This window comes from Brassica napus, chromosome C5 (genome assembly GCF_020379485.1).
Source record: "Brassica napus cultivar Da-Ae chromosome C5, Da-Ae, whole genome shotgun sequence".
Taxonomy (NCBI): Eukaryota; Viridiplantae; Streptophyta; class Magnoliopsida; order Brassicales; family Brassicaceae; genus Brassica; species Brassica napus.
In genome coordinates this window covers 55,657,198-55,678,951 of record NC_063448.1, presented here as the reverse complement: position 1 = coordinate 55,678,951, position 21,754 = coordinate 55,657,198, and the positions used below count along the sequence as shown (strand labels likewise).

The window sequence follows — 21,754 nt, the reverse complement described above, 5'->3', positions numbered from 1 at the left end:
AATGAACAAATACAAAACTTTATCTTTGTCCAGATATTCTGTAACTTTACAAGTTTACAAACAAAGCCAATATAAAGAACTCTTGACCTAATACAACAAATGATCCACTTTGCTAAAATGTTTTATTTTTCTTCTTCATCACTTTTTTTTTGAACTTTTTCATAAAAATGTTAATCTGTTGTGGGATGTGATTTCTCTTTTCTTCCCGTTAATCCCATGTAGTTAATGAATTATGGGGAAAGATAAATCTGCGTTGGTTCTTTTCATATGAACGAAAAAGCAAAGTTTTTTTTCTACAACAATGTGCATGTGTGTGTTCGAGAGTATTTTTCTCCACGCCTATATTAACTACGAAGTATCCGTTATACTCCTATACAAAATGAGAAAACATCTCTTGGGAAGGCAATAAAACTCGTCTTGAAAAGCTTCGATGTATCATTGGAAGCTGGTAGTAGTTCAATTTTAAGACTTTACATTAAATGTAACTAGGCCTTGGAACCATACTTTGAGAAACCCTAGTTTTGACATTTTTGCCTGTTACTAACGGCTCGAAACGCTCTGTGTCGATGTCTCCCTCTATAAATAACACTACTACGACTAGTTTTCTCCTCATTCACAAAACATTGACGATAAACTTTTATACTCTCTCAACAATTGCCGAGTCAAGAAACCAAGGAAGTTCATATACAATACCAAATATCGACGCATTTTGTGATGGTTATATCTCTTGAATGGAGGCAATCTCGGGTCTATCTATTACGTCCAGGAATCTTCATCTCCCAGTACAGGGTGTTTCAGTTGAATACCTACCAGAGCATCAGAAACTGAAGATCCCAGCTGCACTGGGAATGTCATGGACTACAACGATCCCGACACTCTGCCACACACGCCCCACTCTCTACTCAAGGTTCTGGAAGGTCGCCTCAATGCCCTACACCGAGATAGAGTCACTCGTGAAGACTATACACACGACCACTGTTCAGAAGATCCGTGAAGTAGTCGACGGTCTTGAAATGATGACACCTTCTTCCGAGAGACCTACGTGGGAGACGATGGAAGAAGATTCAGATGAAATGTTTGGTAACCTAAGCAAAGTCTTGCAGTTTAACTTCGACATTCGAGACTTTGGTTATCTCCTTACTGAGAATGCCACTGTCACCGATTCTGCATGGTGCAGTAACGTTGTGAATGTTTCTTCAGCTCGTTTACGTATCAAGCTGAAGCCATATACTCTTCATATGATTGCTGCTCTTAACCTTGGCTCTGTTGGGGATTATCCTCTTCGAGCTTGGGTTCGTGCTTATGGGTTAGGCGTAGGTATCTATCCTGCCCTAGGAAGCGCCTTTAAGACAGAAGCAGTTTGTACAACTAAGTTGCCTTCTACCGATGATGAAGCCGATGTTCTAGCGTTTCAACAGAGCTACGAAGAGGTTCTTAAGAACCTATGTCGTAACATCTTGGCGGTCTCTGGGTTATTGCACTTGAGCAAGGACAAGACTTACGTTAGAGGAGACGAGTACATGGGTCGCATTGGTAACTCTTACTTGGAAACACTCAAGACTCCTGATACTGCTAATTTGTTGATGACAAATCACAAGGAGTGTCTTCTACGTGTTGCTCCACATCCTTTTGGTATTGCGCAAACGTATTGGCTTGCAAAGGTTATGTATAAGCATCAGCTTATAATGCCTTCGCTAGCTCTTCGTTACAACCACCCAACTCCACCTCCAGTTCAGAGGATAATGGTGATACGTGAAGCTGCTAGAGAGTGGGAGAATCTATCACCAGCCAGAGATGTGTTGGAAATGTTTAGTGCTAATCTTTCTCGTTTGAAGACACAAGAGATTGCCATTAAGGAAGCTCCTCCAAGGTACACCGATTATATTTTTGGCTAACATGTTATTATTCATTTTTTTTGCTAAGATATTTAAATTCATTTTTTTGGCTAAGATGTTAATATTACTATATGATTATCTACATGTAATATATTTCCATATTAGCTATATTTCTTTATGAAGATATGATCTAATATAAATTTTAGGTACTCAGATTTGTATCGGTTCTATGGATGTGAAAAGAAGATTGTGATGTCAAGTGAGGTTTTGGCTGATTTGACTGCTTTGATGCCGGCTACTTGCGGTTTTGCAATGGTTGCACATGTGAGTAAGGACGGGAAGAAGAAGGATGGTATCGCTCTAGCTCGCTGTCTGAAGAGTGTGGAACGTAATTCGAAATTTATCGGTAATTTCTGGAAGAAATTGTGGAGAAACAAGTTGCAATAGAAGCTAGAACTCGCTTATGCGATATCTAAGTATTGAGAAGTAATGTAATCATGTATTACAGTATTCAGTTCTTGAAAATCCAATAAAAAGCTATGTTGCACACTTGCACCGAGACGGAAAAATCAGGAAACGGCAAAATAAAAATTTATAGATACGTCTATAAACTATATAAAATATATATAAATTAAAAGCATAAAAATAATTATGACCATAACTTTCTATATCTCTTATATATTAAAAGAGGAGCATTGGAGTTAATGCTTTCACACCAATTAGGACACGTGTCTATTGGAGAGAGACTCTCACAAATTAGTTTCCTTATTTGATTTTTCTATTAGCGGATTTCTTAAAGAGTTTCCTTACTCTAGAAAAATAAGTAACCAACTCATGATTTGGAGTTCTCACGTAAAGCTAATGCTACGGATTTGTCTCTTCTTCATTCTTACCCACCTTTTACTTCAACCGCACTGTTTTTAATGAAAGGTTCGGAGTTCTACGTATCCCCCGACTCAGGAAACGACGACCCAGTTACCCCAAGGCTCGGAACGTTTAGACACGTCGTGGTTCAATGAAGAACTCATCCTGAACACTTTGAAGAAGAGCACAATCTGTATCATATTTCAACGAGACATGACCGTTCATCTCAAAGATGTACTCATCACTTTCAAAACCATAGACGGTTGTGCTCTGTCCGTGCACATCGCTGGGGGGGGGGGTTTGCATCACGATCCACTACGTCACCCACAGAGTGAAAGATGTACTCATCACTTTCAAAACTAAATATAATGCAACCATTATAACGATACGCTTTATAGTTCATGCAACCATTATAACGAGACATCACTTTCAAAGATATTAAAACATATTTAATATTATAATACATAATAGCCACAAAGGTCAACCCTGGTTAAAACCCACAAAGTGAAATCCAGGAAAGGGTTAAAGATTTTAATTACAGACAAAGTTGGAAAGCCACAGAGGTCAACCATGAATGTCGTTTACAAAGAAGTTTTTCAGAATTTATTTGAAGAAAAAGACATATAAGTAAGTATTTGCTGTGTTGCTTATGGTATTATATGTTCTTACGAGAAGTCTTAAATTTTTTATATATTGTCTATGTTGCTTATAATATTTTATGTTTAATTAACAGAGGTTGTGCGGCAAGTTTGTGCAAGAACAAGTGTTTTAACGTGGAAGGTATGCCGATTGCGTACTTTTATATAGTAAATACTCATGTTTTAAAGCAAACAGTTAATATAAGTAATTGCAGGGACAATTACCTATCGACAACTCAAACACACACAATTTGCAGGCAAACCAACTGAAGTTATGCGCATCAAAATTATATGTACTCTTCAAGCTGCTATGTATACCATTTATACAACTACTTTTCAGTAATTTCAAGATTGCAGGATCTCTGTGCATGTTTTTAAGTAGACATTTTTTCATTCAACAAAGTTTATTAGAGCGAAGTTTATTAAAAAGTTTGGTTCCGTTCTAAACTTATCTATGTTGCCTTATACGGACTATTATGCGTCTGAGATTTTTAGTTTTTTTTTTTTTGACCAATGTCGTCATCTCATTGCTTTAGTCGTATTTCCTAAAAATGTAATCATAAAAATAACATAGACGCACACAAAAATCAAATTTCATATATTATTCAAGTGTATATGATATATACTGTTTTCCCATCCTCACTTATTTTTACGATCGCATTTATATAGTTTCAACCAATGAAAATTATGGGATCCTTATGATATATACTGTTTATGTTATATCATAAAAACATGTATAATCACAGTTAGAAAATTAAACTTATGTTTCCTTCCCTCTGATTTCTCTTAAAGCCAATATAAAGAGAAACATTTTTCGCAAAGAGCCGAGTATATAATGTTTTTTTTATATTTTGTTAGAAAGACTGTAATTCGTTTGTTTCCGAATTTATATAGGGGATATATAGTGTTTCTATATAAATATTAATGTTCAATATTCGCAAAATGTTGAATACGAAGTAAACTTTCACATTTAGTTATTTCCTTTCTCTCACATGGTATCATAAGTTTAATAAAAATTACAGTTATGGCAAAGATCATTAAATTTAATGTTTTATATAGATTATTTAGAAACATAATATTCTTAGATACCGAGTGATTCTAATTTTCTTATCCTTGCGAACTTTAATACAATACTGAAAGGGTTGTCACATCCAATGTACTGTATTGGTATGTTATGTATAAGTTTGTTTCGTTTTTGATTAGTTACTTAACTCGGCCGTGTAAGATGGTTCAGCTAACAATTTTCATCTTATTTCCATTATTTGTGTAGACCTTTGTGGAGCTATGGTTGTTGTAGGGGAGTGCAACAACTTGAAGAACTAGGACCTGGCGAGATATTTTCTTATCAGAATACCAGGATGGAGTTCACTTTGGTTAACACAGAGTTTGAACTTCTGACTTTACTCATATTTTGTTTTGAGAAACAGATATTAGTTTTCATATATATCAATATGCTAACTCACCAAATGAATTACAAGTTAAAACACTTAAAGTGTGTTGCCTATGGAAAGGAAGCAGTGACTTTGAATGAATACAACCTTAACTCACGTGCTCCAGTGAATGTCTGTGTTTTGAGATCATGGAGAATCCATTGGGGAGAAGGTTAGCTATCTAATATTGCATATTTTGCAGATTAAAATATCTTATGTATTTTATACTTCTTATTTAGGTGGTTTCAGATATATCACTAACCTAGAAAGCTCTTCTCAAGTCTTATTTGATCAGGACATGACAGAAATACAAAACTTCAGATCGAAGTAAGTATCTTCTAAATTAATACTTGCATGTGTTTCTTGGTTGGCGATAAGAAAATAGAGTGCCCTAATTTGTATCTTCTTCTGCTTCTATGGTCACAGAATTCCTATGCCGGCAAATTGAAATTAATGTTGGAGTGTCTATTAAATTGAAGATTTTTTCGTTTAATTAGTATTCTATTTACATTTATATTTTTGTTTTGGCTTTCAACATCTTACTTAAGAACTATTATGATAAATTTTATAATTATGCATCTTAATAATAAATGAGCTTTTTAGTTATAAGAGAGTTCTTCTATTGTTTAAATATGCTTTTACCATTCTTGAAACTTTCCTCCGTTGTTATAAAGTCCTACTTCATCAATTATATATTGCAAATACATACTCTATTTTTGATTTCAAACATTAAATCACCGAGTGAAATACCCCGCGCAGGGCGCGGGTTATCACCTAGTAAAACATTATAATACAAACACTAAACCATGAACAGCCAAAAATGTCTCATTACAAAGTTACATTACAACGCATTTGTTCTGTCCTTAGCTTCGGACTAATATATTTTAGTGGTACGCACGTCCTAGGAACTCTTTTGTTGTTTTGTTCTCTTGCACGTATGTTTTTATGCGGACAATAATAATAGTCAAGATCAATGTATGGTTGTTACAATCAAGATTCTTAGAAGAAAAGATGCCTAGATCGCTAAAGAAATCAGTAAAGTTGAGTTTAAAACATGTAAGGATCCGTTCATCAACATCCAGTTTCAAACCTGGTTCTCGTTCCATAGAGAGGGACCAAAGAATCGAGTTTCTTGGAAGAGAAAATGGCGTTAGAGAAGAGGAAAACGATGGTGACAGTAGTAGCGAGTATGAAGAATTTGAAGAGGAGGAAGGTGTAGAAGGAGAAGGAGAAATAGAAATAGAAGAAGAGGAACAAGATGATGATGGAAAAAGCGTTGTAAGCGGTGGCAAAACTGAACGTGAAGAAGAGATAATAGAAGTGGAAGCGGTGGAAGCAGCAAAGGAGGAGATCACTGAGGCAGGGAATAGAGTGATGGTGGTGGTGGATAAAGTGGTTGCTTCAACTGGTGCTCTTGAATGGGCTTTGAAGCACACACTACAATCACATGACTATCTTTTCCTCTTATATTTCTCCAAACCCTTTAGAAAAGGTTATATCTCTTTTCACTTTTAAATTCATCATCAAAACGTTATATTGGCTGATTCGGTCGGCGGCATAAGTAAAAACGCATTTAGTACTAGAGTAAAATGTTTGGATCTTGAGTATTATTTGGCTTTCTAAAGATCTTGAACTTGTTATAAAGGCAAGAAGAAGAATCGGAAACGTGAAGTAAAGACCGATGAACTCGTCCACACTTTAAAGAAACTCTGCCAAACAAAGCGACCAGGGGTGAGTCTATATTCTTACAAAAACGTTTTCAGCGTTTCAAAACGCTAAAATGTGATCATGTGTATATACAATAACAGATAGAGGTAGAGATAAGGAGACTAGAAGGAAAAGAGAAAGAGAAAGGAGAGAAGATAGTGGCAGAAGCTAAAGAACAACAAGTGACTCTCTTAGTGGTTGGAGAAGAGAAGAAACCGCCGGTTTGGAGACTAGTGAAGCGTTGGGGATGGAAGAAACGACGTAGCCGAGCTGGAGTTCTCAAGTATTGCTTAGAGAAGGCTTCATGTATGACCATTGCTGTTAAACCAAAGAACCGTAAGCTTGGTGGTTACTTGATCACTACCAAACGTCACAAGAACTTTTGGCTTTTGGCTTGATTCACCTTAAGCCACTTTAGGCTGTTTTTTTTCCCGTCTTTGCCATATTGTTATATTCTTTTTTGGTTTATACAGTTTTGTCTTGTTCTGTTAACAGAGCTTTTTTTTAACCAAGTAGCAAGATGGATTAGTAGAAACTGTGTTTGTAATGATTACCGATGTTATGATGCTATTAGACAATATATTTAGTGAACTATAAAGCAAGAATTAATTCTCTAGTTATGAGGATTTATATTAAGAAATTTATAACCAGAAATAATGATTTTTTTTCTTTTAAATCGTTTGCAATCTATTTGATACGATTAAATTAAAAATAAAAATTGATATCATAAATGCAATAATTAACCAAAAATGTTAATTTTTCCAAAATAAACCAAAACAGAATATTAATCATCTGAAAGATCTTTAATAGAGTTTTATTCGATTCCACAATAATGAGAAATTTAGGAGTCAAGACTTCTTAAGTGAATTCAAGACTTCTTTGTAAGCCAACTTCTTAGCCGTCTTCTTATCAGAGGCCTTTGCTGTGTGAGCAAAACTCATTTCCTTAGCTTCCACCTCAACCGTGAAGTAAGCTTCACCATTCTCGAAGCCTTTAGCTTTAGTCAACTCGAACTGAGCTTTCTGGCAAAGTTCTGTCAACTCTCTCACAGGATGCAGCTTCACAGTCTCTGGAGTTATCATACATCCCAAAAGCGGTTTTATACACGCAAACACTACTTCCTTGTCGTAACCCGAGTCAACATGTATCGCACCAGCTAAAGACTCTATCACATCTCCAAGAACCTGACAATCCATGACATTAAGGCTCTGTGTCAAGAGAATAGAGAAATAAAAGAAATGTGTGTTTTACCTTTGGGAAAGCTATTTCGGATTCCCATCCAAAACTGGATTGCACAGACGATGATAGGTCCCTTGCCAAGAGATATCAATATTGATCACAAGTAATAAGAACACAAGTAGTTTTTGGGTAGAAAGTCTACCTCTTTTTGTCTTTTTCATTTCTTTAAATAGGAAAGTACATGAAGTAAATAACAGAAACATGAGATGGAGTCATTGACTCCTACAATGCTGGAAACATGGGAAAGGTGGAGAACGTTACGTAAGAAGTGTTCCCCTTATTTAACTACTGAAACAAACTAAATAAAAGATATATCTTTTTAAAGATATTTGCTGTTTGGTTTACGTGGTCTTGTTGATTTCCTTAGCGCCGCTTCAACGTTAACTAGCGAGTCTTCTTGTATCCTATCAACACTCCCATCCTCAGAAAGAACCTTGTCCTCAAGGTTCATGTGGAATGTCGGAAAGCTGGCAGTGATCTGGTCCTTCTCCTCCCAAGTAGCCTCGGTAGCAGGCAAATCAACCCATTGGATTAGTAACTCAATCAACTCCTTCCCATTCTTTTGAATAGTACGGTGTTGCAGGACCTTGGCGGGAGTGAGGCGTAAGAGACCAGATTCCTTCAATGGTGGTAGTTGAACTGAAACGGGTTCATCAGTACCGACACGTTTCTTTAGTAATGAGACGTGGAAGACAGGATGGATTCGAGCGGTGGAAGGTAGAGCGAGGCGGTAAGCGACTTGTCCAATTCGGGCTTCGACTTTAAATGGGCCAAAGTAGCGGTGGGAGAGCTTTTGTGAAGAGCGGCGGAGAACAGTCTTCTGACGGTATGGTTGGAGGCGCAGGAAAACCCAATCTCCTATCTCGAACTCAATGTCTCTGCGATGTGCATCAGCAAGCTGTTTCATTCTGTTGTTTGAAGCTTCCAAGTGATGTTTGAGGTCATCTAGCAGCTCGTCCCTATGCTGTAATTGTTCATCAATCTCACCAACAAGAGTTGAGCCAAGTTCATACCGTGGAATAGCAGGAGGAGGACGACCGTAAAGAGTCTGAAAAGGAGTCGTACCGGTGCTGGAGTGAAAGGTGGTGTTGTACCAATATTCAGCCCATGGAAGGAAGGAACTCCAGTGCGTTGGGCGTTGTTGGACAAAGCAGCGAAGGTACTGCTCAATGCAACGGTTCACCACCTCTGTCTGGCCGTCTGTCTAAGGGTGATAGGCGGTAGACATCTGAAGTGTTGTACCTGAGAGTCGCCATAATTCCTTCCAGAAGTGGCTGAGGAAGATTGGGTCTCGATCGCTGAGTATTGTTCGAGGCGGGCCGTGTAATTTGACAATGTTGGCGATGAACTGTGTAGCAACGATGGAGGCAGTGTAAGGGTGAGATAATGGTATGAGATGAGCTGACTTACTAAGTCTGTCGACGACGACCATGATTGACGTGAAAGAACCAGAACGAGGCAAACCGTCGACGAAGTCCATGGAGATATCTTCCCAAATCTGTTCGGGAACAGGGAGTGGCTGGAGGAGGCCGGCTGGTGACATTGTTTGTGACTTGGCTCGCTGACAAGTATCACAATGAGAAATGTAGTTGACCACTGTCTTGTGCATTGAAGGCCAATAGAAGTGGTGAGATAGTCTTTTGAACGTGCGTAAGACACCAGAATGACCACCCAATGCTGTATCATGATGCTCAAATAATAGTTGCTTGATAAGAGAGGAACCTGGTGGAATAACAACTCTGTTGTTGTAACAGAGTAGACCATCTCTCCAAGAGTACGGTTGACCTGGTTTCTCTGTTGCAGTGGCTCCAATGCGGAGGAGGTAAGGATCAGAGGACGTCAGCGCGCGGAGATCGTTCCAGATAGAGGTTTGTGGGACTGATATGGCTGCCAAGACAGGGCTATCTGGTACGCGAGATAAAGCATCAGCAGCAGAGTTAGTTTTTCCTGGCTTGTAAACAATGTCATAATCATACCCAACAAGTTTAGACATCCACTTCTGTTGTTCTGGTGTAAGAATACGCTGCTCCAACATATATCGTAGGCTCCTCTGGTCTGTCTGAATAGTGAATTTGCGCCCCAACAAATAAGGTCTCCATGTTCGAATAGCTATGATAATCGCCAACATCTCCCTTGCGTAAGTTGACCATGCCTTCTTTGTAACACCCAAAGACCGACTCATAAAGGCAATAGGCTGCCCGTTCTGAGAAAGAACTGCACCAATCCCCTCACCGGAGGCGTCAGTCTCGATCACAAAAGGTTTGGAGAAGTCGGGAAGAGCCAACGTAGGAGTAGTTGTTAATGCCTCTTTCAAGTTGTTAAAGGCTGTGTCTGCTTGAGGGCTCCATACGAATTTACCTTTGCGAAGTAGGTTGGTAAGTGGCCTTGCGATCAACCCATAGTCACGTACGAACTTGCGGTAATAACCAGTGAGGCCAAGGAAGCCTCGGAGATCAGTAACTGATGTGGGAACCGGCCAATCCATCATTGCTTGCACCTTAGACTGGTCCACTGTCACGCCTGTGTTGGAGATGATGTGGCCAAGGTACTCGAGCTCTCTTTTTCCAAATTCACATTTCTTAAATTTGACAGAAAGCTTGTGATGTTGGATTAAGCTTAGTACCTCTCGAACGTGCTGTAAGTGTGCTTCCCACGTAGGGCTATAGACGAGTATATCGTCAAAAAGACGAGCACAAACTTGCGCATGTAAGGTCTGAAGATGTCATTCATGAGCGCCTGGAACGTCGATGGTGCGTTGCAGAGGCCGAAAGGCATAACGAGGTATTCAAAGTGACCGTGATGGGTTCGAAACGCCGTTTTGTGAATGTCAGCAGAGCTCATTCGTACCTGGTGGAAGCCGGCGGTAAGATCCAGTTTAGTGAAGTAAGCCGAACCGTGTAGTTCATCGAGCATATCCTCCACCGTAGGAATTGGAAAACGATCTTTGATGGTGGCAGAGTTGAGTGCTCTGTAATCGGTACAGAACCTCCATGACCCATCTTTCTTCTTCACGAGGAGTACAGGGGAGGAGAAGGGGCTGGAACTGGTTCGGATTATGCCTGCTTGGAGCATCTCATTAACCTGTCGCTCGATCTCGTCTTTCTGGAAATAGGCGTAGCGATAAAGGCGGACGTTGATAGGGTTAGTTCCTTCCTTGAGGGTAATGCTATGCTCGATATCGCGGAGGGGAGGGAGACCGTCCGGTGTCTTGAAAATTCCGTTGAATTCATCCAAAAGCACGCGTATGTCGTCGTTGAGTTCTTTCGGTGTGGAAGAGTTCTCCGTCGAACACAGCGCAAAGAGAAGATGACCTTGGCGGGCCTCTTTCTCAATTTCCTCTCTTGTGGTGGGACTGATTTTGTTTTGATGAAGCCCAGTTAGGATATGGGTATCTCCTTCCCAATTTAACTGCAACGTTTGGGCTTTCCAATCCGTAAGGATAGGTCCAAGACTTTGCAGCCATTGGATTCCCAGTACCAAGTCGAGGCCCACTAAAGGAAGAGCGTAGAGAGTAATCAGGAGCTGAGCACTGCCGATCTTAATTTTGACAGCATCGAATCTCCGGCGACATCGGAGTGGAGTACCATTAGCAACACGAACATCAAACGGTTTGGTTAGTGTCTCTGGTAATCGCAATTCGGAGGCAATTTTCTCGCTGATGAAATTATGTGTAGAGCCACTATCGACAAGAGCGTGGAGGTTGTGATTGTTGACGACGGCGAGGAGGCGCATTGTTGTTGGAGAATCCCAGCCGGTGAGGGCATTGAGAGTAATCTCGGGTGTTGAATTGTCTTCCTCTGTGTCTGCTTCATCAGAATCTGCATCGTCGATTCCTTCCATGATGAAGAGTTGAGGTTTAACGCACTTGTGGCCTGGAGAGTACTTTTCGTCGCAACTGAAACAGAGGCCCAGACTTCGCTTTCTCCGCATCTCCTCCCAGCTGAGTTTGCGAGGCGTTTGCACAGTTGGTGGTGTGGTGGTTTGAGAGACGGATGTTCGGGTGCTTGGCGTTGAGAAGGATTGACTCTTGGGTGTGAAGCGTTTCTGTTTCTGCAACTGATCATCTTTCATGCGAGCTAGGTTCATGACCTCTTGCAGAGTCTTTGGCTGAAACATGCGGACATCATCAGCGATGGAGTGGTGAAGGCCGCCGAGGAATGTTCCAACGAGTGCTTCCTCCGACCAGTTTGAAACCTTGTTGCGGAGTCTTTCGAAAGCACGTTGATATTCTCGAAACGTCCCTGTCTGACGAATCTTTGAGAGCTCCTCATGGAAATTTGTGATGCGAGTCGGACCAAACCTCGTCCACAATTCTCCTTCGAACGTGTCCCATGAGATAAGCGTTTGATCCACGCCCAGGGCTCGAACAGTCGCCTGCCACCACTCGTTTGCTTCCTCCGTAAGGTGATAGGAGGCGAAGTTTACTCGTTGGTTGCCTGTGATCTCGTGGTAGGCGAAGTATTGAGTAGCCTTGGTGAGCCATTCTGTCGGATCTCCTTTGCTGAATCGAGGAAGCTCGAGCTTAACATGGCGACGGTTGCTAGGAGCGACCCCAAAAGGGTTGATATCGTCGGTGCGGGTGGTGTGTGGTGGTGTTATGTCGTGTCGCGGTGGTACTTGTGACGTGCTGGATTCGGTTTCGCGATTGCCTAAGACAAGCCCTCGCAGTTCTTTGATTGACTCTGCCATTGTACGTTGGAAAGAGTCCTCCAAACCCCGAATCTTGTCGTTGACGCCGGTGGTGAGTTTGATTAGTTCATCTTGAACCATACCCATACTCGTTTCAAGGTAATCAAGACGTTCTCTGTTGTTGGCCATTGTCTCGTTCCGTAGATTTTGAGACTCAAGCTGGGTTTTTTTTGAATTTTTGGTGGTACGAGGCGCAATGGTGATGAACAGGAAGAAAAAAAAAAAATTTTGGATTTTCTGTTGAACGTTGAGTCTTAAAGAATACCCGTCAACGAGAAAAAAAAAAGAAACGAGCTCTGATACCAGTGATAGGTCCCTTGCCAAGAGATATCAATATTGATCACAAGTAATAAGAACACAAGTAGTTTTTTCTCTTTTTGTCTTTTTCATTTCTTTAAATAGGAAAGTACATGAAGTAAATAACAGAAACATGAGATGAGATGGAGTCATTGACTCCTGCAATGCTGGAAACATGGGAAAGGTGGAGAACGTTACGTAAGAAGTGTTCCCCTTATTTAACTACTGAAACAAACTAAATAAAAGATATATCTTTTTAAAGATATTTGCTGTTTGGTTTACGTGGTCTTGTTGATTTCCTTAGCGCCGCTTCAACGTTAACTAGCGAGTCTTCTTGTATCCTATCAGACGACAACCGTTCAAACTCACTAACTGTTCTGGAGATGTGCTTGTGGAGATCATGAGAGGCATGGAGAACGTGTTTGTGCAGGTTTGATTTCACCGCTACTTGAGCATAACATTCATTGTTCACTGAAGCAGAGCGCATGTCGGTTAGTAGTCCAGGTGAAAGGTTAGGATATTCGCCGTACAAATGCTTGGTTATGAGTTACAATAGCCCCTGTGCTGTCGACACGGTAGACCTCCCCGGATGAATCATCTGGAAGAGGTTGATAGGGAACAAGAGAATGGCTCAAAGAATCCTCACGCATTCTTTTCGCACCAGAAATATATTTCTTTAACCGAGATCGTGTGCCCATGTCTCCACTGCAAGTGGCAACATAAAGAGAAAGAAATTAATTTTTGTTGAGCATGGAGCTAATGTTTACACAATCAAATCATAAGATCTATTGAGGCGAAACCAGATATCAACAGACCTTTCCACCATCATCAAATAATCTGAGTTAGGCATTCTAGCACGCCCTTGAGATTGTATGAAACTGCAAATGTTGGATGCAGGGTCAAATCCGACAACCAGATTGCAACTTTGAACATCTAGACCTTCCTCTAGAATAGATGTTGAGACGATGATGTTTACCTGCGAACAAAAAGAGATTACTCAGAATTAAAAAAAAAAAATTGCTAGAAGCAGACGACTCCAACAGTTCAAGAGAATTTGACCATACCAAGCCTTTTCGGAAGTCCTCCACAGTTTTATTCTGCTTCTTCCGGGTTTGACTTTGCAGGCCAGAGTTGTTTCCTGCAACGTACTTAGTTTTCCAGCTATTATAGGTTGGAAGAATTTCATTCAAAAAGGATTCCAAAACCATAGCTGCGATCACCCGTTCCACAAATATGATGCACCGTATTTTCTCCAAGGACCTGTATTAATTAAATTCAGAGGGTCAGGTTCTAAACGGATGTGTATCGGAAAAAGAAAGTGTGCATGCAATCCAGACCTATAACCAAGAAGAGATTCAACAAGGCAGAGTATTTTTGATGTAATGAGACCTGCCTCCAAATTTCTTTCTATGTTAGCAACACTCCAGTAAGGACCTATATGTGCAGAAAGAGCCAAAAAAAGATCAGAGGTAAAGTAAAAAAAGAGAATGAATCTGCAGTTATATCAAAATTATCTAGCAAAAATGTACCATCAGGTATGTAAGCTAAAATGGCCTGTGAAGCATTACTACAGAACTTTTTTATAGAGGTTTCGCGAAACTTCTCTTGTTGACCCCACAAGACAAAGTCGTTCTGACTGACTGAGAATGACTGAGCAGCCTGTTGTGGGGAAAAAAAGACCAACTCTGTTAGTTTTCTTTTTAACCTAAACCTTGAAACATTAATTAAAACAAAAAAAAATTACCTTCAGCGCCATCAAAATTCCAAGTTCATCCAAACAATAAGTTATAGATGAACATATCTTTGACAGTCTCTTCTTTATGGTATTAACAGTGGAGGATTTGAGATCCAGAGTTGCAAGGGCTAAGAGATGCTGAAATGCAATTAAAACATTGTCATCATTAATGTGAAGATATAAACCAATCTCGATGAATATATATACCTCTTTGGCTAGCTTTTCAAGTTCCGCTACTATGCCTGCGCGTGTAGAGCTTGGTATTTCCATGTGCTGGTACAACTTGAAACTCGGAGTAGAAAAGGGTACAAACCGAGCCAGCACAGACTCACTTTCACATGTATAGACCTTAATGGATTAAGAAAATTTAATGAATATCATTGAATACACAAGATAAAAACAGCACAAGAAAGATATCATTATAAAGGAAAGAGAATACCAAAAGAAGACAAGATGAGAAAAGAGCAACCTTTGAATTCATTAGAGATTCGAGTTCATGAATCTTTTTCCAGTAGCTATCCAAGTTTTCACCTGAGGTGGTGAGAGAAGAAAGAAGGAATAAAACCAAACGTGGCAAAACAAAACCCAGTCAGGATAGAATGAGAAATGCGTTAAAATCTTATACCCTTTGTTTTCACAGGGGATGCAGTCATCCCAAATATTCGAGGAACGGATGAAGTTGCAGACTTTAACTCCTTGTGATAGAACTCCTGCCATGTAAAACGGCTATATATTGTCAAAAGTGCAATAGATGGCTTATACAATGATATTTCATTCAGGTCTGAGTTTAACTACCAAGAGTAACTATTATGCTCACCTTCAAGATACAAGCATACGCGTGATTACCCCGAGCATGATGACATTCATCAAAGATAAGAACCTTGATCATGTTCAACGTCAGAAAACTATGTCTTAGTGCACTGAGCAAAATAGCAGGTGTCATCACAAGAACCTGCATTTGCGAGAGCCGTGAAAAAATAGAGTGAACAACTAAAATCTCCAAACAGTAGAAGTAACATTTGGCGTAACACACAAGTTTATATGTATAGATACAGAGCATAAAAGATTGAGATGAAGCTTAGTATAAGTGTTGAACCGCAGAGAACATGAAATGGCGAGTAGTGAAGCTAATAAGTAATATACTAAACACTCCAGAGCAGCCAAAAAAAAAAAGAAGGTATTTATGTAATCATTCAAAAATACATAAAAATAAAACCTCATATTTATCGACTTCTTGTTTCCAAGTTGGAGCATCCCAAGAGTCAACCCCAATGGATCCCCAATACATGCCCACCTTAAGATCCGTGTGCCTCTTCAGCGCTTCAGCTTGCTGCGTAGAACACAACGGAATAAATTAACACTAATGTCTCTAAAACTTGGTGCATTCTCTGCAATGAGCCTACAACTTCAATCATGAGCCAATTCTACAGAACATTAATTAAATGTGTACTACCATCAAGTTGAGCTTATGTGATTAAAACCAACAGACAGTCACATTCAATACATACTATAAGAGCTATAGATAGAAAGGAAAGCGCCATACTTGAGTGACAAGAACAACTTGAGGAACCAAGAAGACGCTGAAGCAAGGGGAAGGCTTGCGGAAAAGGTAAGCGTAGCTACGGAGAAGCATGATGGCGATAAGTGTCTTGCCAGAGCCAGTCTCCAAGTAAACAATCGTGTTCCGCTTCATTGCTTTCTCTAGCGCCTCCACTTGATAACTGCATTTTCAAAATCAAACAAACATAAGAAAAAAAAAGTTAACACTCGTAACAAGATCATTACTACCTTCTCGCAAACGGTAGAGGAGAAACTTGATCGGCGCTCTCAATCTCCATATCAACAATCGTCATCTAAAACAATATGATTAAAAAGCAAAGAGAGAGGAGAATCTATTTATATACAAGACAAAAGAGCAAAAAAGAAAAAAAAAAAAAAAAAAAAGGAGAATTCTTGACAGCCAAGTAAATCATCAAATCAACTATTCCTTACTTTCCAGTAAAATACAAAAAACGACACAAAAAAGATAATCGAAAGTGACATACCAGCGAGAAGAAGGATCGAGAAACGAAAAAGAAACTTACTGAAGAAGCAGAATAAGAAAGAAAGGTTTTTTTCTTTCCACGATGATTGAACGAACGATCAAGCTAGGTAGGCCCTGTCTATTTATTAATTAAAAATTAGAACTGAATATTCCGCCAGGAAAACAAAATAACAAATTTTGAAAATTGTTTGAAGAAGAGTGTGAATGTTTTTGACTCTCTCTCTCTCTCTCGGTAACGGGAAATTATTACTGTGAATGATCCGACAGTGAAAATATCCTTTCGCTGGCGTCATAATTTTTATGGAGAGCTTTAACAAAGCCCAACTAAAGCTTTATCAAAGCCCAGTCTCGAGCTTTTAAAGCTGTTTTATCTACTTTTCAAAAATTAAGTTTATGTTATTATAATTATATTATACTAGAGTTTATCTCCGCGCTTCGCGCGGATTATATATTTTGACGTTTTAATATTATACTCCCTCACTATCAAAAAGATAGATATTTTAGAGAATTTTTTTCTTGAAAAAGATAGATATTTTATGTTTTCTATGAAAAAATTATAAATTTCAAAAAAATTAATTGATTTTATTGAATTACTATTGGTTAAAAAATATTAAAAATTGAAATTGCAGAAAGCGATACATTTAGTATAGTGACTTAATGCGTTTTTTTAATATGTGCGAAAACGCTAGAAAGTCTATCTTTGTGAAATGGAAAGAGTATTTGTTTTGCCAAATAATTTAAAACTGACCTTTTGAATACAATATATAATTTGATATAATTTACATGTGACAGATATAATTTTAAATGTAAACCTATTGTTTAGAAAAAAAACTACATTGTTTTACCATTTTTAATTGTTTGGCCATTTTCAAAAATATTAATATTTTTTTTACAATTAAAATGAATTTAAGATATGATTTTACTGATATATGTATAGTTGTCTTACATCTATATATTATTGTTCTAATAAATTTGATGTTGGTCTTATGTGCTCTTTAGTTTTTAGATTTGTTGTGAGTGGTTTGATTTGATCCATCTTGTTCATAGTGTTTGAAGCGAGTAACAACTTTCATAAATTATTTATAATATTAATATGAATGTAAATTTTTTTTATCTTCACATTTTTATCTGTTTTGGGTTAATGCTAGTTATGAAATTTTTTTTTCCGATTTTGGATGCTTTATATTTGTCTTAAATTTTTCGTTTCATCTATACTATTATTTGCGAAGTAAATTTTTGGAATCGAGCTCTCAAGTTAAAAGTTATAGTGGTTAAAATAGTTTTTACCCTTAATGAATAAATAAAATATATAAATAAATTAAAAAATAAAAACAAAATTTCAATTTATTTGATTAGATAATTGATTAAAATTAATAATAGTAAGAATTATCCAAAATCTGAAAATATAATTTTAAAAGGAGATAATTTTTGTATATGTTGTATTGTTATCTGAAAAAGTTTTTTAGTGAAAAGTTAAAAACATAATTATATAACTATATATTAATCAAATAAAATTCTTAATTATCTAGTTAAAAATAGAATATTGAATTTTCCAAAATCTAAAAATATAATTAAAAAAAAAGAAGATTATTTATATATATATATATATATATTGTATTGTTATCTGAAAAAATCTTTTAGTAAAAAGTTAAAAAAACATAAATTATATAATTAAAAATAGAATATTAAGTTATTTTAAGATTTATTTTCGTATAATGAATATAGTGTACAAAGAACTTTTTAAAAATTTATGAATAGTTTAAACCCGCATCGCGGGCAAACACCTAGTTAACCCATATAGAGACTTATAAAAATCAACCAGAGATGATCTTTATATTAAACTATTTCTTCTATTTATTTTCTTAAAAATCAAAATTTATGATTAAATACAAATTGAATACTACGTAATAGGTGTGTTGTAAGTTTTTTTTTTTTTAACTGCTGGTGTGTTGTAAGTTGGTAGATACAGAAGTTGATTATAAACATAGATGTATTTTGGATAGTGCAGACAATCTGACAATAGAATATGGTTTGGCAAATAAGACAATAAGAACTGAACAAAAGTAAGGACTCTCTCTCTCTCTCCTGCAAAGTGCAAACACAGTATACACAGCTCTTATGTTGGGCTACTATATGAGTAAAATGTGAATTGTATTGACAGAGGAAAATGCGGTTAACTTACTTGAATCCAGGTAGAAAGCTAAGGATACATGAAAACTGAATAAGTATACATAGACAATAGAGAGAACTGCAGTGATAAGCAGTTCCACTATGTGAAATAAACCTAGATACAGACTGATAAAGATTAAATTCCATGTACAAAAATGAACTACTGCTCAAGGATCTGCTGGCGAATTGAATATGTATTTGCCAGTTTATCAAATATACAATATTGTCTGCATATTCCATCACCATTCACACAGCAACACCACTGAGAAACAAACATGACAATAATGTTTTGAGGTGTCAACTATGTTTTATGGGTCACACAGAAACATATGGCCCAAAGAATAATACCTGCAGACTCACTTTTCTCTATTGTTTATACCTGAAACACGATTGAATCTGAATGATCGTACATCGCGGCAGCTGCAACTTCATCATGTGTGACCTTTCTATGTCAATCCTTGTGTTGTGTGCATTAAAAACGTCACAAATTTAGAATCTTAGTATCAGAAATAAAAGAAAATGGAGAATGTATAATATTTATATATACCTGTAAAGAAGCAGCCAGCCTTTACCAAATTTGACATCCACATCGTCATTCTCTTTCTTGAGATATTGTTATCAGACCATCAAATCAACCCTAAAAAGTAAATTTGAAGAGTTAGTTTTGGCACACAAATCTACCGTGACCATCAACCCCAAGTTTCTTTTAAAGCAGTTTTGAAGTCATTACCTTTTCCATTAGTCCATAGGAAACCTTGTCTGGTTCAACAACTTCACCTTGGTCAATATTTTTTTAGCTACTTTGTATGCCTGCATTGCAGTTTTTTAACCATCAACATCTTCTCTCGACCATTGTGTTATAAAATTCCATCTAAAGAAACATAATAACAATGACTTCCAATCTAAGACACATTATACTAATTAAGCATACCTCTCTCTCATGAACGTTGAATTGATGCTGAATTTGATTTTACCAATAAAATGTCTTCACTCGTCAATCCAAATATGTTATTTTTCTTCATGTGCCCTGCAATATCTTCTACGCTACTTTCATCTCCCTCTACCCATTTTATGCAAAAAAAATCCCAAACCTTGGGAGACTCAGGAGAAGGAAAAACAAAGTCACTCTCACTTTAGCCGCGTACAAATGCATTAGCTGAAATTTAACATCTGCAGTACCTGAAACATTTTCTGAGGGAGTTTTTTTTATATTGTGAGCCACTTAAAATATACTCCTCCCTGAAGAAGTAGGAAGCCAATCCATAAGAAAAATAATGTAGAAAAATATTTTCAGACAGGAAAATAAGTCAATATGATTGATAGAATGCACGTTCAAGCATAGAAAGCCATGAAACATAACACAACATATACAAAGTAAATCAAAGCTGGAATAATTCAATTTTGCAGTAAGATAATTAGACCATCAAAGTGTGATCGTAGATTCAGGGACCTAGAAGATAAAAGTGGAAAGTGCCATTCAATCTTTCCTGTCAAAGGGGGACAAAGTGACACCAAACAGTTTCACAGGAATACATATCACTATATATATTAGCCATCTATTCACAATCACTTAATCTTTGTAATTCTATTGTTTCACTTGTAGTTAAACGAATAAGATATTTATTTATTAAAAAAAAGCTTACTTAGAACATGTAAGGTAGTGCAAAATTCTAGATTGAGGATTAAAACAAAGCAACACCAAATTAGAGGTGTATCTTTCGGTGTTGAGTCTATCTGATAAGCTCACAGAGAATTTGTGAATCGTCCGTAAGTGGATAAAGAAACCAGGAGTATGAGACAAACTAAAACTCAAGAGAGGGAGAGATAAAGCTTACTTTCAAAGTACATAACGTGAGTCCAACATGCATCTATTAGGCGAGTGGCAGCCCCTTGATACCTTAAGCTTCCTCCAAAATTATCCTCTTCCAATTCCACACTAGAGATTGTGGTCATCTCCATCGTTTAAAATATTATTGCTCAGAGGCTACAATCACGCTCACACCACACCAATTAATCAGAGGGATTGAATCGTTACGACAGTGGAACAAATCTTAACAAACAGAAATCTAGCACTTTAGGAAGTCGATTTCATATCGTATGGGTAAGTGGAATTGAGTCGTAAAAAAATGAATATGAGGAAGTCAATCTCATACCTGCTCATCGATCAGAAGGAGCTCTACGGTGATTAGTGGTTTCAGTTGATCTTACTGCTAGGTTTCGATTTTGATAGGATTTAGGTTTAGACGAAGCCATTTATATAGGAGGAGGATGAACGTAAGGTGGAACGAAACCAGCCAGAAGGTATAAAAAGAACATTGATTTTTTTTTTGGACAAAAAAGAACATTGATTAAGAGGGGGTTACAGAGATAGAAGATATAGTGGATTAGTCGATCACAGAGAATTGAGAAGTTGAATTGTAATTGTCGGGCTCCACATGGCCATGTTAATTTTGTTGGAAACCACACAGAGGCCCAGTTTCTGTAGACAATGCTGTTCTGACGTGTCGAAGCAAATGAATCTTATTGGCCTGAATAAAAAATCCTACGTGGCACGCTCGTTGCTCTCCTTATTCGGCTTTTAGTAGTGTTAGATATTGTTTATCGAGAAAATGACTATTTAATTCTTCGAGTATTTGAAATTAACAGTTTAATGCTCCAACTATTGTGTACACAACATAATTCCTCAAATCTTAGTTGACTTAACAAAATTAAACCAATTAAAAAGTCCACGTTGAAGATTAAACGGAGACGTTAATCTATCTCTTTTAATCATCTTAAAGACATAAATGATGCAGTCATAGTCATAAGATGGCATGGTGCAAGTAATACCGTCAGACTTGGATCTCATAAGATGGCTCAGGATGATGCACTCAGGCGTGAATCCTCATAAAGTAGGTAGAATTGCCGGTTGTAAAATCGTCTTGTAACATTTCTTAATATCATAATTAACCAACGACAAAAAAAAAAAAAAAAAAAACATAAATGTCTTCTACTTTGTCCAAATCAAATAGAACAAACCTTAAATCGATGTAGAAGAGGATTTGAGAAGATATTTCCAGATTGGCTTCCAACACAGACCACTTAGCTTTAGTCGACATAGAATAATA

At 37.6% G+C, this 21,754-nt stretch overlaps 2 protein-coding genes and 2 long non-coding RNA genes across 8 annotated transcripts; 1 reads left to right on the top strand and 3 right to left on the bottom strand.

The window, feature by feature from the left end:
• Positions 1–2,460: 2,460 nt before the first annotated feature.
• LOC106454438 (ABC transporter F family member 4-like) lies at positions 2,461–7,006 on the top strand. The gene is made up of 3 exons (XM_013896556.3): positions 2,461–6,259; positions 6,413–6,498; positions 6,576–7,006. The coding sequence occupies exons 1-3, from the start codon at positions 5,713–5,715 to the stop codon at positions 6,870–6,872; spliced, it is 930 nt and encodes a 309-aa protein (XP_013752010.3). The 5' UTR covers positions 2,461–5,712; the 3' UTR covers positions 6,873–7,006.
• Positions 7,007–7,215: 209 nt separating this feature from the next.
• On the bottom strand, positions 7,216–8,201 carry LOC125587876. The gene is made up of 2 exons (XR_007324274.1): positions 7,726–8,201; positions 7,216–7,658 (listed from the first exon to the last, which is right to left on the bottom strand). It is a non-coding gene; the product is annotated as an uncharacterized LOC125587876 (long non-coding RNA).
• Positions 8,202–12,747: 4,546 nt separating this feature from the next.
• On the bottom strand, positions 12,748–16,545 carry LOC125587875 (endoribonuclease Dicer homolog 2-like). Its single transcript, XM_048759167.1, has 14 exons — positions 16,480–16,545; positions 16,223–16,287; positions 15,978–16,155; positions 15,651–15,764; positions 15,252–15,386; positions 15,060–15,144; positions 14,904–14,965; positions 14,642–14,782; positions 14,444–14,572; positions 14,229–14,358; positions 14,037–14,133; positions 13,764–13,959; positions 13,515–13,675; positions 12,748–13,404 (listed from the first exon to the last, which is right to left on the bottom strand). The coding sequence occupies exons 2-14, from the start codon at positions 16,285–16,287 to the stop codon at positions 13,212–13,214; spliced, it is 1,686 nt and encodes a 561-aa protein (XP_048615124.1). The 5' UTR covers positions 16,480–16,545; the 3' UTR covers positions 12,748–13,211.
• A 2,067-nt stretch (positions 16,546–18,612) lies between these two features.
• Positions 18,613–21,099, bottom strand: LOC125587874. Of its 5 annotated transcripts, none has more exons than XR_007324271.1 (7): positions 20,801–21,066; positions 20,483–20,631; positions 19,579–19,886; positions 19,378–19,457; positions 19,195–19,284; positions 18,996–19,104; positions 18,613–18,909 (listed from the first exon to the last, which is right to left on the bottom strand). It is a non-coding gene; the product is annotated as an uncharacterized LOC125587874 (long non-coding RNA). The 5 variants fall into 5 exon arrangements; XR_007324272.1 differs by having other exon boundaries at positions 18,613–19,104; positions 19,579–19,738; positions 19,827–19,886; positions 20,801–21,060; XR_007324270.1 differs by having other exon boundaries at positions 19,027–19,104; positions 19,579–20,631; positions 20,801–21,099.
• Positions 21,100–21,754: the final 655 nt, after the last annotated feature.

What these genes read in the sequence shown, in the direction of transcription:
- LOC106454438 (XM_013896556.3), top strand. Translation starts at nt 5,713, where the DNA reads ATGCGGACAATAATAATAGTCAAGATCAATGTATGGTTGTTACAATCA. An exon ending in CTCCAAACCCTTTAGAAAAG is followed by an intron (nt 6,260 to 6,412) that starts GTTATATCTCTT and finishes CTTGTTATAAAG; the next exon opens with GCAAGAAGAAGAATCGGAAA. An exon ending in GCCAAACAAAGCGACCAGGG is followed by an intron (nt 6,499 to 6,575) that starts GTGAGTCTATAT and finishes ATACAATAACAG; the next exon opens with ATAGAGGTAGAGATAAGGAG.
- LOC125587875 (XM_048759167.1), bottom strand. Translation starts at nt 16,287, where the DNA reads ATGACGATTGTTGATATGGAGATTGAGAGCGCCGATCAAGTTTCTCCT. An exon ending in CGTATGCTTGTATCTTGAAG is followed by an intron (nt 15,145 to 15,251) that starts GTGAGCATAATA and finishes TTTACATGGCAG; the next exon opens with GAGTTCTATCACAAGGAGTT. An exon ending in TTTAGCTTACATACCTGATG is followed by an intron (nt 14,134 to 14,228) that starts GTACATTTTTGC and finishes CTGCACATATAG; the next exon opens with GTCCTTACTGGAGTGTTGCT.